Source organism: Copadichromis virginalis, linkage group LG13 (genome assembly GCF_057382275.1).
Source record: "Copadichromis virginalis isolate Kocher_CV1m ecotype Utaka linkage group LG13, C_Virginalis_male_GT1.1, whole genome shotgun sequence".
Taxonomy (NCBI): domain Eukaryota; kingdom Metazoa; phylum Chordata; class Actinopteri; order Cichliformes; family Cichlidae; genus Copadichromis; species Copadichromis virginalis.
Window position 1 is genome coordinate 231,623 of NC_140630.1, and position 12,881 is coordinate 244,503.

The window sequence follows — 12,881 nt, forward strand, 5'->3', positions numbered from 1 at the left end:
CTTATTTCCTTGGTCTCCCCCAACTCCCTGTGAAGCAGATAACAATGCTGTAAATTTAACAATAATTATACTCTCCACTAGATGGCGCACACGATATTTTGTAGTCCTTTCAGTGAGTAATGTTTCATGTCAGTGAGCTGATGGGCTCATGGCAGAAAACAGATAAGATGGAACATTTACAATAATCTGCACAGAAGGAGAGCAGCAGCTTATTTTCACAAGTGCCAACATTTGAGCTCTTGGGCAAAATCACATCTTATAGATTTATACTGTGAATTCGTTGCTATAACTGTTCATATCCAGATGGCAGAGACATTAAAATCTACAACTGTTTATTCGATTATACAGTTTGGACAAAGACACAAACTAATAATAATATTGTCTTTGTTGTTTTTTGTATGTCCTGTCCACATTAGAGCAATCAGAATCATTGTGTGAAGGACAAGGACAGTCTGAAGGATTTATTTTCCCATGTAAACCAGTACAGCTTTACTGGTCCACTTGATTGACATATTTTATTGGACCTTTATTATTATTATTATTTATTTTTTTCATTTTGAGTTATTACACTGAGAACGGACAGGACCGGAGGACAGGAAAGAGAAAGAAAGAGAAAATGGGAAGAGAGTTAACAGAAGGAAAGAGAGAGAGAAAAGACTAGCAAGGAAAAACACAGCATCCGCAACCGTAAATAATAAACAGTATAAATAAATAAATAGTAATATTGTCACCAGTGATAGGGTTTAAAGGCACTTGTCATCAGGAGATTAGATCTCTTGGAGCAAGCTACTGTATCCTGCAAACTGTCCTCAAACCTTAGAGGATGATCTTAAAAGCTTAGAGTGTGTTGGAGAGTTTCTCCTGATGCTTTGGGTCAAACATAAAGCAGAAGGTAAATACCTTTGGGCCTGCTGGGCCAACATCACCTCGATCCCCCTGTGGAGACAAACAGACACACATACAAACACCAAAATAATAACACTAATAAACACTGAAAGCACAGTAACAGCCAACAGATGATCAAAGTGGTGTCTCGAAACCTATTAAAACTGAGCCCTATTTCTTTATTTCCCTTTTAAAGTAAAAATATAAGAGTTCATTATGAACATAAAAATAAATAAAATACTAAAATAAAAATAAATAAAATACTACTTCCTTAATCTTTCTGCTTTGATCGTACGCAGGTATTCAAAGCTACATGATACATACGTCCATCATTAGTAAATAAGTGGTCATTTCTTTCCGTTCATAAGGAAAAATGTGTCTACTGGAATATAGCATAGTTGAAATAATACTTTTTAAATGTAAAACACAGAAGGGAGCTCACCTTTTGTCCTGGCACACCTGGCTCACCCTGAAGACATAAAACAATAAGTGTATATGTATAAAGCATCTATACATTCAGCTTTGATTTACCGCAGTAAGCATTTCACATCTCTGCGTCACATCTGAGCTCACAGTTCACATTCCTGCTTTCAAACAATCCATAACAATTAATGCATCACGTGGAGCGTTTGCATCAGGCACACTGAAAACTTTCTGACTTGGTGTCATGTGGCCTGTTTGACTCCTACAACTCTAAATTCATCACGGCGGGCTACAGTGATGCTGTTTTTATTTTGCACTTTGTATTAGAAAGAATGTTTTTTCACCTTTAGTCCAGGCAAGAGCTGCATAAAGAAGGAAGAAGAACGTTAATGTTGCATGAATTAATAATGTGAAGGCTCTAGAAAAACATGACGAGTCACAACACTAATGCTTACCCTTGGGTCTTTTCCAGGTTTGCCTGGCTCTCCAGGTTTACCCTGTGTGACATAAAACTTTGTTTTACAAAGACTATACGAGCCATGTCATAATCTTGTGAACAATGACATTATGCCCCTCCCTCTAGTGAGAGCATAACAGTAAATACATTCATATAAAGTGAACCTTTATACTAGTGAGTCTCTTAAATCTTGTCTGAGATGGAAAAGTCTGTTAAATTTAAATTTGACACCATGGTGCGTGACACCAGAGGATATATAAAGAGGTAAACTCAGATTAAGACTCACCGGTGGGCCATTGGCCCCATCCGATCCCGGTGTTCCCGGTGGACCGGGTGGCCCCGGAGGTCCTGCAGGCCCCTGTATTCCAGGCTCGCCCTGCTAAGAGAGTTTGAGTTAAAACCTGTCATTCTACAGTGAGCCACACCAGCCATGTCCAAACAACCTCACACTACACTGCAATCAATTCAATAAAGGGTGGGGAGCAAGTGCTGTGGTGTTGGAGAGAGCAAGGTAAGCTAAGGAACAGGGCGAGCAGTTATTATGCTGGAGAACAATGACTTTTTTCAATTAATACCCAGTTTCTACATGCTTGACCTGTGACCCTCAGCTGACAGGATATGCAAGCATATGGTCAATAGATGCTCCAAAAGTGACCAAAGAGTCATTTAGCAATAACACAATCACAGAGGTTTCATTTTCTGGACTGCTGTCCACAGTTACCAGTGTGGATCAAGAAGACAGTGAATAGAAAGAGTGCCTTTCTTATTCAATGATGTGAATGCCCTCCCTGTCAATGAGGTCAAAAAACCCCAAGTATCCAAAAGCTCTGAAAACCAATCACATGATTGAGGCTGGTGTAAAATATGAAAACCTTCAAGAACACCATTTTACTTGTGACTCTAGAGACCATCATACAGAGACATTTAATTAACCATCATCTTATCTTAATTCAATGCTACACAAGCTATACAACACAATTTTTGTACCATTGTTGTCCAGCTTTATGCACACCTTCATATATATACATATATATACACATATACATATATACACACACACACACACACACATGGCAGCAGAGAGAAGCTGTGGGAAGGAAGAGAAGTTGGATGGCAAGCAGGGGACATACACAATTGTACCTTGAGGCGTTTTAATATTAGAGGGCTTATTGAGGGCATGTTGCGCACGGTGATGGGCAACATCTGCTGGGGGGGAAGTCACAAAGCACAGGTGGCCAGCGATGCAAAAAGGTCACAGGGCAAAGGTCACCAGGAGGCCAAAGAAAGGAAACAGCGTAGAAGAGGAGAAAGACGGATAGAGGGGGAGGGATGTAGAGGGAAAAAGAAATGAGGGTGAAAGGAAATGGGAAGTCAAATTAGAAAAAAGGAAATAAGGCTGAAGAAAGGAAATCTAAAAAAGAGGCCCCAGTAAAGCAAACTATAGGCCTGAAGCTGCAAAGGGGATGGTCCATGCACTGATATGCTCTAAATTATATGCTGAATTTTGTTTTGCTTCTTAGATGCCAGCAGAGAGCCTTTCTGTTTGCTGTGCAGGATTTGTTGTGAATCAGCATCCCCATTAACTGTTACTCAGGCCCGTAGATTGCAGTGGAGCAGAGGAAGGAGCCTGTCTTGCCACAAAGAGAGTACAGCAGTAGAGTTACAGTACATATTCAGACTTACTGTGGCCAACTGTCCAACACAGGGCTGTACAATACGTCGCTTCTGTTGAGATGACCAGTGCGATCAGATAAAAGGTCAGTACAAGTAAACCTGTGATGAGAGCTTTGTTTTCCCAAGTGCATGAAACGTGCCTACTTTTTACAAAGCGTACATATTTCCACAAACTTTATGATGCCACTAAAAACGAAAGCACCTTTATCAATAAAGTAAACCCAAAATAATTCCTGGCCAGTCTTCTCTGTCTTAACACGTATCCAATGTTACATTTGATTGACTTCAGTTAGACGATGCCTGTTTTGCTATGTAACCAATCACGCTCTTTATTCAGAAGATCACTTAGAAGTTCTATGGAAATACATACAGCAGATTATAAGCAAAGGTGAGGGAAGAGTAAAAGTAGGCAAGTCTGCTGCTTTGTCTCCAACCATTACAGTGATCCACCACAACTGAGAACAGCTTTAGATGGATATAAGTCACCTGCTGCTAATATTAAGAATGAATCAGATAAAAATGGTCTTTCCTGTGGGGAATATTTGTCTTTATGTTGAGATGCATAAAAATGAAAAAGTATCAGAAATGCAAAACTAAAGGACAAACAATGAACATGCTGACAAGTGGAAATTTAAGGCTCCTTAAAGGATTTTTGATATCTTACGTTGACAAAATAAAACTTGACTGAATGTGTGACTGTGGCTTGTAGCAAAGAGTACTTGGAGTTTTTAAAAAAAGCATCAAGTAAATACTCAGTAAAGGTTTTGTGTCACCAAAAAGGAAATGCATTAAGCTGATCCTGATTAATGAATCTTTATTCTTTTCTCTGGGTGGAAAGCAGAAGGTTGACGAGTGCCTTTGTTCGTGGGCACTGGCTCTCTTTGTGGCATGACCTCGCAGCACCCAGTGAGGGTTATCAAACAGGGTGTTCAGAGACACCCACAAACCTTCAACAGAGTATGACTTGATCGTAATGCAGCCAGGGTTTTCAGAGGAAGATCCTGCACAAAGAGGCCCTACACACCATGGAAATTGTCATTTTAGGCAACAAACCATTTCATTATCAAATCAAACAGAAAGTTACATACAGAACTGAGGTCAACATTCGCCCAGCTTACATAATCGAATCTTTAGTATCAGAAGAGCTGAGATGCATTTTCTCTAAACACTGGGTCTCTGTGGCTTTTAAACACCAAAACACGCTGCACCAAAAACTGGTCCACCCCAAGGATCGGGTCCCCCGACACAAACAGAGTAACATAGTGTACGCTGTTAAGTGCAGGAGGATTGCCAGGATTTATACATCGGAGAAACCAAACAACCTCTGGCTACAACACAGAAGAGCCACCTCGTCAGGCCAGGACTCTGCAGTCTATTTACACCTACAGGCCAGTGGACACTCTTTCAATGATGAGCATGTTCACATCCTGGACAGGGAGGAACGCTGGTTTGAGGGCAGAGTCAAGGAGGCCATTTACATGAAAAGGGAAAGACCATCTCTGAGGTTACATCTGTCATCATCTTACAAAGCTGTGATTTCAGCCATTTCCAAACTCTGAATGGTAGTTGTTTAATAAACAACTAGAACCAGATAATTATCAGAGAAAATCCACTTGCATCAGTCCCTTCATCCAACTTCAAATTACTCAAATGCCCAAGGCCCTTTGAGGTGATGGTAGTGGTGGATGTTGATTATGAGGTTGTGCAAATTGACAAAGGCAGAGCAATGCAGATTTACCACCTCAACCTGACCCTCCTAAAAGCATAGAGGTAGGCGGAGCTTGACTCTCTGCTGAGCTAGGTGAATAACTGAAAAGGCAGTGGCGTATTAGAGCCATCTTCACCTGTAAATATTGGAAACGAAGTATTTGACAAGACATTGTTGCCTGTCTATTATTACTAAGACTAAATTAACATCTGAACTCCACAAACAGCAATTCCCTAAGACTGCGGCCTGGACTGTGTTTATACCATAGGAATGCCCCTCCAGACTGCTGCAGGGGTTTCTTAAAAACTTAAAGACTAGCTAAAAATAGGCTAATTTATCAGACAAATCTCCATTACATAGCAGACTCTTTTTCCTGGCAATCATACACATCTGTCTGTATAGCATGCTGCTGGTAGGGACCCTGTTTTCCCTCAGCTACCTGAACTGCAGAGACAGAGGGCCAAAGAACTGCAGTTCCACATGTGCTACCTATCATTCATCTATTTTTGTCATCGTTAACGACTCTATTAGTTAATCTTAAAAAAAGAACATAATAATAACACACTCAATATGTTAAACTTTGACTTCTTCTGAAAGAGAACCAGCAAAGAATTAGTTTAGTAGTAATGTTTCCTTACCCGATGTGTGTAATCGCCACAGATACCCTTGAATAAACGAAAAAAGTTGAATTAGAAAGAGATCGTTAGAGTATCAGAAAACTGATCTGAATGGCATAAAGAGCCATAACCCTAACCCTAGCCCTTTCACACGGTGAGTGTAGTTTAGTCTATGGAAACTGTGTTGAGTTCTGTAGCTCAAGAAGAGTTTTCCCAAATGTGATAGCATACACCTTGATGGTGTCATAATGTTGCCCTCTGAGGCTGACACACTGCTTACATTACTGCTACCACACACTGTAGAGATATGCTAGTTAAAGCTGATAAGCTCTGTGCTATCTTGCCCTGATTCTAAAAAACAACATGATGGAAGCCATAAGCAGACATTTACTCTTTCAAATGTGGACTCCAGAAATCAGTGGCCCGTCTTTTATATACAATCTATGCTTCTGATGCTTTAATTAAATGGTGTGAGTACTTCTTTCATCAAATAAAGGGTAGTACACTCACCAGCCATAATAAAAGAAAAACATGAAAAATAAAAATCTCACCTTCTCCCCTTTAGGTCCAGGTTCCCCCTGGACAGCAAAAGAACACAAGTAAAGAAAAGAGGAGTTGGTTACAAAGGTAGCAAAGAGCTGAGCAGTGCGTAATCAGAGGACTGACATCAGGTCTCAGATACTTACTGGGTGTCCTTTAGGACCACGCTGTCCCTGAAAGACACCAGGAAAACACTTTGTCTTAAATATGACCTAGGCATTGATTAGCTGCTGCAAGGTGTGAAAGACTTAACATGAGTGAAAATCATTTTCTCAGAATAATCAATCAAACTGAAAAATGGACTGTTCTAACTTCTTGTTAGGAATGAACCCACTCAGGTTAACTTCCCACTAAGGCCTGGATGTGACCTGCACAAGTAGCTGTCAGATCTCAGCAACTGGTTTATTAAAGAACTCAGGAAGAGGGGCACAAATCCATCCATCCAGTCTATCCCAACTTTATATTCACTGTGTTTTTAATTTGTTAAAGAACGACTTTGTTGCACAGGGCTGCTCCACTTGCCCTGTGGGGGGTCTCTGTCTTTTAAACTTGGGTTCTCTACCAGAGACTTAGGATCTTGAGGGTCCTGGGCAGTATCTTTGGTGTTCCTAGGACTAGGTTCCTGCGACTGCCATTCCTGGGATCTGCTTTAGCCACTCTTCTATTTTTGCCATCACTGCCCTGAGTGCTCTGATTACCACAGGGACCACTCCACATCTTTTCTCTCAGCTCTTGGTATTTTTTAATCTTCACATCTTCCTTCTTCCCGATGTCGCTATCACTTGGTATAGCTACATCTAACGCTACAGCTGTCTTCCTCTGCTTGAACTTGGCCTGTCTGTATCTGAAAGTCCCACTGGATCTTAGCTGGGTCATTTTCAACCATCCTAAAGGCCATATCCCACTGGATAATTGGATACGACCGTGGGACTTCCAGGCCATAATCATCACAGATCTCCCTGTGTACTACGACAGCCACTTGCTCATGGCACGTATAACCTGCCAGCTAGCATCTTGCACTATTCTGCTGTGTGCTGGAATATCTCAGGGAACAGTCTGTGCAGCCTGAACCTGGTAGACCCCAGCCTCTATCAATCTTGTGCTTAAAGCTTGTTCCTGTGCTGCCATGATTAGTGTTTCTGTGCTGTTTTTCAGTCCAACTTTGTCCAGCCATACAAAGTGGGAAGAATGTTGTTTCCCCTAACATTCCCAGATAGTTTCACAATTGTCTATGAAACCTACATTGTTTTTAAGGAGAAAACTGGCTGCTCCTGTCTGCATGCCAAATATCCTCGGCCAAGACACTAACCCCAATTTGCTCTCTGATGTTGTTTATCTTATCTATTTTAATTCTGTTTTATTTGATTATATTATCCCTCTGTTCAGCACTTTGGCCCACACTTGATGTCTTTTAAATGTGCTATCTAAATAAAGCTGACTTGACTTGATGCAACAATCAGAGAGTGTGTGAATGACAGATTGAAAACACTTACATTTAAAAATTATAGAAAAATGTGCTTGTGTAAATGGGTGAATGAGGCAGGTTGTGTAAAGAACTTCAAGTGCTCAGATATAGTAGAAAAGCGTCATACAAAAATCAGGCCATTTGCATTACACCCCCCCCCCCCCCCCCCCCCCCCCCCCCGTCCAATTGGGGGAGGGAAACAAAGAAAACTACAGAGTTTGACATTTTTTGCAAAGTTACACACCAGTTCATTATTAACCTTAAAACCTTTGACTGACATAACCCTGTGTCATATTTCTAAAAACAGAATTGCTAGTAGCCAGAGTTTTCCCTTGGCAGGTTGGTGATGGACTTTTGTTCCGGATACGGTTCCTGTTCCTACCCAACTGCTCGGGACGATCGGCTGGGAGAGAGCTAACGATGGCTAAAGGACAGCACAGAGGACGACAGCACAAGAACAGATCCTAAACACCAGATCCGTAGAGGCAAGAGTCTACTACAGCTGACAGGCCCAGGGTTGCAGACCTTGTTGCAGGATAGTTGTAGGATGGGACTGCATATGGACTTCCAGTCCCTAAGCCCCAGTGGGAGACACCACCAAAGGTGGTTAAGAACAACAGGGCGTCGAGTTCCACACAGTCAAGCCAACATATAGTGGAGGTTGACAAGGAGCAGAAGAATGCAGGGACAGATGTGTCTGTCCCAGCAGACAGCAACAAGCAATAAGAAGCACGGGAAATAGAGAAGTACCAGGTAGTTACGGGACAAGATTTTGTTTTTGTTCTGTTTGTGTACTTTTCATGTTATATTATAACGAGTGCTTGATTGGCACTATTTATGTTTATGACTTACCATGTCTCCCTTTGGTCCACTCTGTCCCTTTGTGGAGGCAAAACAATTAAATCAATCCAAACATATAACATCACTAAACTAAAAAATAATAATAAAGATGATGATGGCTGGTAGAATTTTTATTAATGACCAGTGAAGGAACTAAATTATTCAGTTCTTCCAGTTTGCAAAAGGAACTTAATGGTACTCACAGGCTTGCCATCTAACCCAATTGGACCCTGGGAGAGGAGAGGAGAAGACAGTACAACATTTAGATTGTGTTATAGTCCCTGACTCACAAAGATGCAATTTCTAACTTTTAGGAAATACACTGGCAATTAAATAAAGACTGTGTATCTTGCTCAGACATACAGATGGCAGTGCTGGTGGTAGTAGAAGGAAGGTGCTGTTACCAGTATGCTACTAGTTAAAACAGTTATTGGTCTGTGTTTACTGTGCTGAGCAGCACTCACAAAGTGGCAATCTAATCATGAGAAGATGGTAATATTTTGGTTTGATGTTCCATTTTATCTAAAGGAGTGCAGAAAATGTTTTTACATATTTTATATGAGTAAAATCGTCAATCACCAGCTAATTCATGAAGTATTATAGCCTAAAAACAACCCTGGCAAACAGGTGGTTATAGCTTACTGGAAATCCTGGAAATCCTCTTGTACCAGGTTGTCCCTAAAGAGATGAAAAAAAGAGAAAACCATGAGTGTTTAACATGCATCTGACAGTCTGACATAAAGCCTGGAAAAGTGTAGTTGAGAGTAGAACGGTTCCGCTATTTTTACGTATTTTGTAAATGGTGAATACACTGTGTGCGATTTCCTTCTGTGTACACGAGGAAATCAGATACTGAAAAATGTTCTGTCTCGCCTCAGGCCAGCAATGACTGTGAAGCTTCAAAATGTACCACATATTCATCCAACCCAGTGACATGACAAAATGACAGGACAGACGAGCTCTACAGAGGGTTGTGCGGTCAGCTGAGCGCACCATCCGCTCCGAGCTCCCTGACCTGCACTCAATCTACAGCAGGCGGTGCTGGACCAAGGCCAGGAAGATCGTGAAGGACCTCAGCCATCCCAACAACAGACTGTTCTCTCTGTTGAGGTCAGGAAAGCGAGTCCGCTCCCTGAAGACCAACACAGAGAGACTGAGGAGGAGCTTCTTCCCGCAGGCGATACGGTCTCTCAATCACACCACCACACAGTACTGACCCACACATATGGTTCTTACACACACACTGGACTTTCTGGACTTTGGTTTTGCACAACACTGGTCACTATATTCTTCATTTCCGGTTAATACTTGTACAGCTGCTGTTATTGTGTATATATTTATTTATATTTAGATTTCTTCATACATTCTTATATAGTTCTATATTGTGTATTGTGTATTTTGTTGTACAGTTATTTTATTTTCAACTTTAATTTATATATTTATCTTTATCTTATTCTTCCCAGTTAAATTTACCCTTCATTCTAATTTGTGTTGTACAGTTATTTCATTTTTAACCTTAATTTATATTTTATTCCTTCCTAGTTAAATTTACCCTTTTTAATTTTTCATATTTATTTCCTTTCTTATTCATAGCCTTTTCCTTTTTTGTTTTCTTTAGGTCATGAGCAGTTGTCCAAGCATTTCACTACATATCGTACTGTGTATGACTGTGTACGTGACAAATAAAATTTGAATTTGATTTGAATTTGAAAATGCTAAAGATGCTGAAGCATTTGTTTTGCCTCGGGTTGCATAACCTCCTGTTTTCCTCAGCGCTCTGTTTTTTGTTCACAACTGTAATGTGTTTGCGACTGACTCTTCTTGGATTCTCCTGTGCAGAGTCTCTTCTGCAGCCTGTTATTTATTAGAAATGCCTATTACAATACAGGAAAAGTGGGCATACAAAAGGATAGACTATAATAATGAACACTAAGAAAAACAGATGCTTAGGCTGGCTAGTTGCCCTCCTGTAAACTATAAACGGGGAGAAACATTCAACTCGTGTTGTCACCTGAGAATTTTGGTCAAAACAAGAGAAACCAGTATGACTGGATAACTAGCCGTGAGCCCAGCTGGACAAGGATGGAGTGTCCAGCTTTGTTCCCTGATAAAATAACGATGACTAGTGATCCAGTCTAACTTAACTTCCAATGCAATCGTTTACACATGCACTCTGCAATTATATAACAATATTCTGTCATGGAGCAGTGACTCAGTCTTGAATAAAGACAATTTGGCCGAGCCAACATAAATCCGTGCTCAGTACTCCACAAACCTGAAAAGTAAGGAGTTGTCTAATTTAATTAATAGAGCTGAAAAGTCTGTTGGTGTCCACAAAACTGATGTGATGAGTTCTACAACAGTGGTAGCTAATAAAGACATTTGCTGCATAGACAAGCAGACGTGATTAAAGGTAAAAGGGTTCGTAGTTCTAGGGAGAGACACTTACAGGAGGTCCTCTTGGTCCAATGATAGACAGGCCAGGCTCACCTGGTGCTCCCTATGAACAGACAGAAAGACAGGAAAAGGGATTCCTTCCTCTAGCACTCACATCTATAAATATTATCAGAGGGATTCAACAAAAAGGTAAATGGCTACAGCAATTCATCACATACAATGTTTAAATGTTTAAAGAAATGTAAAGCTGATGTGACACCAATGTCTGGTTACTTGGGGTTTAAATTCTAAGCTGGTTTAAATTTGGTGATAGTGGGTAAACACCAGTGGCTACTGAACTAACTCCTGATCCTTGTTTAACCTCCTAAGACCCGAACTCTTCCACGGCATGCATTTTTAATTTCTCTTTGATATTTGGGCTGATTGGGACCTGATGAATGTAAAAACAAAGAATTAGCAGATTTATTTTTTTTACCTAATTTTTGTTTCTAACAAAAATGAGAGCCACATATGAGGATTTTCATTTTAAATTTCGATAGAACAGTAGCAGTATAATGTCCTTGTAAGTGGATATCAGGCCCTTGCAGAGCAAAATTGAGTATTTTGGTCTAAATAACCCAAAATGTGATGTCCACATATGTGGACGCCAGGTCCTAGGAGGTTAAGGGTTCTATAAATGATTAGACTTAATGGAAGAATGTTATTAAAATGTGCAGTAATGCATGAAGCGCAACCTCTTGTTTCTTCATATTTTGCTAGGAAAATGGGAGATACTTGCAATTACGTATTGAACTACTGTCTCTTGGACAACCTTCTTCCTTCTAATTTCTTTGAATAGCATTCAGGAATAGTTCTCCACACATTGCTTAACTCTGGTTCTGGTTCATTTGCTGCTTTTTGTTCCGTTCTCTGTCACTCTGCCACTGATCATGTTCCATTGTATTTTTTTCTATTTAGAAAAGCATTTGCAGTGTGGGATTACTGTCACTGTCATGGTCCTGGGTCTTTGATCCAGTGTTTTTATTCTGCACTCTTTATTTGCTCCTTTGGTTTTAAGAAATGTTTACATTCATGTGTGAGTGAAGCGCTGCTGAGGATCTCCTTAATCCCACTAGCCCGTCTTCCATGGAGGACGGAGAGTCTGGGGACGACAGGGACAACTCGTCTATCTCCGAGGGTTAGGTCACTGCGGTAAACAAAGAACGAGACTGCAGACACAAGCGGTGGAAATGCGCTTCCTACGAAGGGTGGCTGGCCTCTCCCTTAGAGATGGGGCAAGGAGATTGGCCATCTAGGAGGGGTTCTGAGTAGTTGGAAGCTAAACACAGAGCACCTGTATAAAAAAGCCCAAAGCCGACTGTACTTCCTCAGGAGGCTGAGGTCTTTTAACATCTGCAGGAAGCTCCTGAGGATGTTTTACCAGTCAGTGGTTGCTGGAGTACTTTTCTATGCTGTGGTGTGCTGGGGGAGCAGCACAGCAAAGAGGGACTCATCCAGGCTGGAGAAACTGATCAGGAAGGCTAGCTCTGTGGTCGGCATGAAGCTGGACACTCTGGTGACAGTGGCAGAGAAAAGGACATTAAAGAAACTGCTGGACATTATGAACAATGCTGGGCATCCTCTGCACACGGCCATAAACAATCAGAAGAGTCTGTTCAGTGACAGGTTGCTTCTCCCCAAGACAAGAACTAACAGACTTAAAAACTCCTTTGTCCCACACGCCATCAGACTGTTTAACTCCTCTCTGGAGGGGAGAGGGAGGGGAGACAGGAGGACAAAGGAGGGGGGAACAACTAAGCTGTAGTGCCTCTTCACCTCACTGTACAATACCTTGTGCAATACTTTTTGTAAATAGTCAACAGTGCAATAGACTCA

General features: G+C 41.0%; 1 protein-coding gene across 9 annotated transcripts in view; it reads right to left on the reverse strand.

Annotated features, from left to right (window-relative positions):
* Positions 1 to 12,881, reverse strand: part of col13a1 (collagen, type XIII, alpha 1) — a 74,556-nt gene that overhangs the window by 46,632 nt on the left and 15,043 nt on the right. For 7 of the 9 annotated variants that reach the window (XM_085476758.1, XM_085476763.1, XM_085476756.1 and 4 more), the window contains 14 exons: positions 11,059 to 11,109; positions 9,252 to 9,287; positions 8,813 to 8,839; positions 8,622 to 8,648; positions 6,451 to 6,477; positions 6,316 to 6,342; positions 5,786 to 5,812; positions 2,906 to 2,968; positions 2,052 to 2,144; positions 1,764 to 1,805; positions 1,653 to 1,670; positions 1,328 to 1,354; positions 901 to 936; positions 1 to 27 (listed from right to left, as the gene is read on the reverse strand). In XM_085476758.1, coding sequence (XP_085332884.1) covers positions 1 to 27; positions 901 to 936; positions 1,328 to 1,354; positions 1,653 to 1,670; positions 1,764 to 1,805; positions 2,052 to 2,144; positions 2,906 to 2,968; positions 5,786 to 5,812; positions 6,316 to 6,342; positions 6,451 to 6,477; positions 8,622 to 8,648; positions 8,813 to 8,839; positions 9,252 to 9,287; positions 11,059 to 11,109 — 528 coding nt within the window. Of the gene's footprint in view, positions 28 to 900; positions 937 to 1,327; positions 1,355 to 1,652; positions 1,671 to 1,763; positions 1,806 to 2,051; positions 2,145 to 2,905; positions 2,969 to 3,448; positions 3,491 to 5,785; positions 5,813 to 6,315; positions 6,343 to 6,450; positions 6,478 to 8,621; positions 8,649 to 8,812; positions 8,840 to 9,251; positions 9,288 to 11,058; positions 11,110 to 12,881 lie in introns of all 9 variants that reach the window. The other 2 variants (XM_085476757.1, XM_085476759.1) reach the window with 2 other exon arrangements.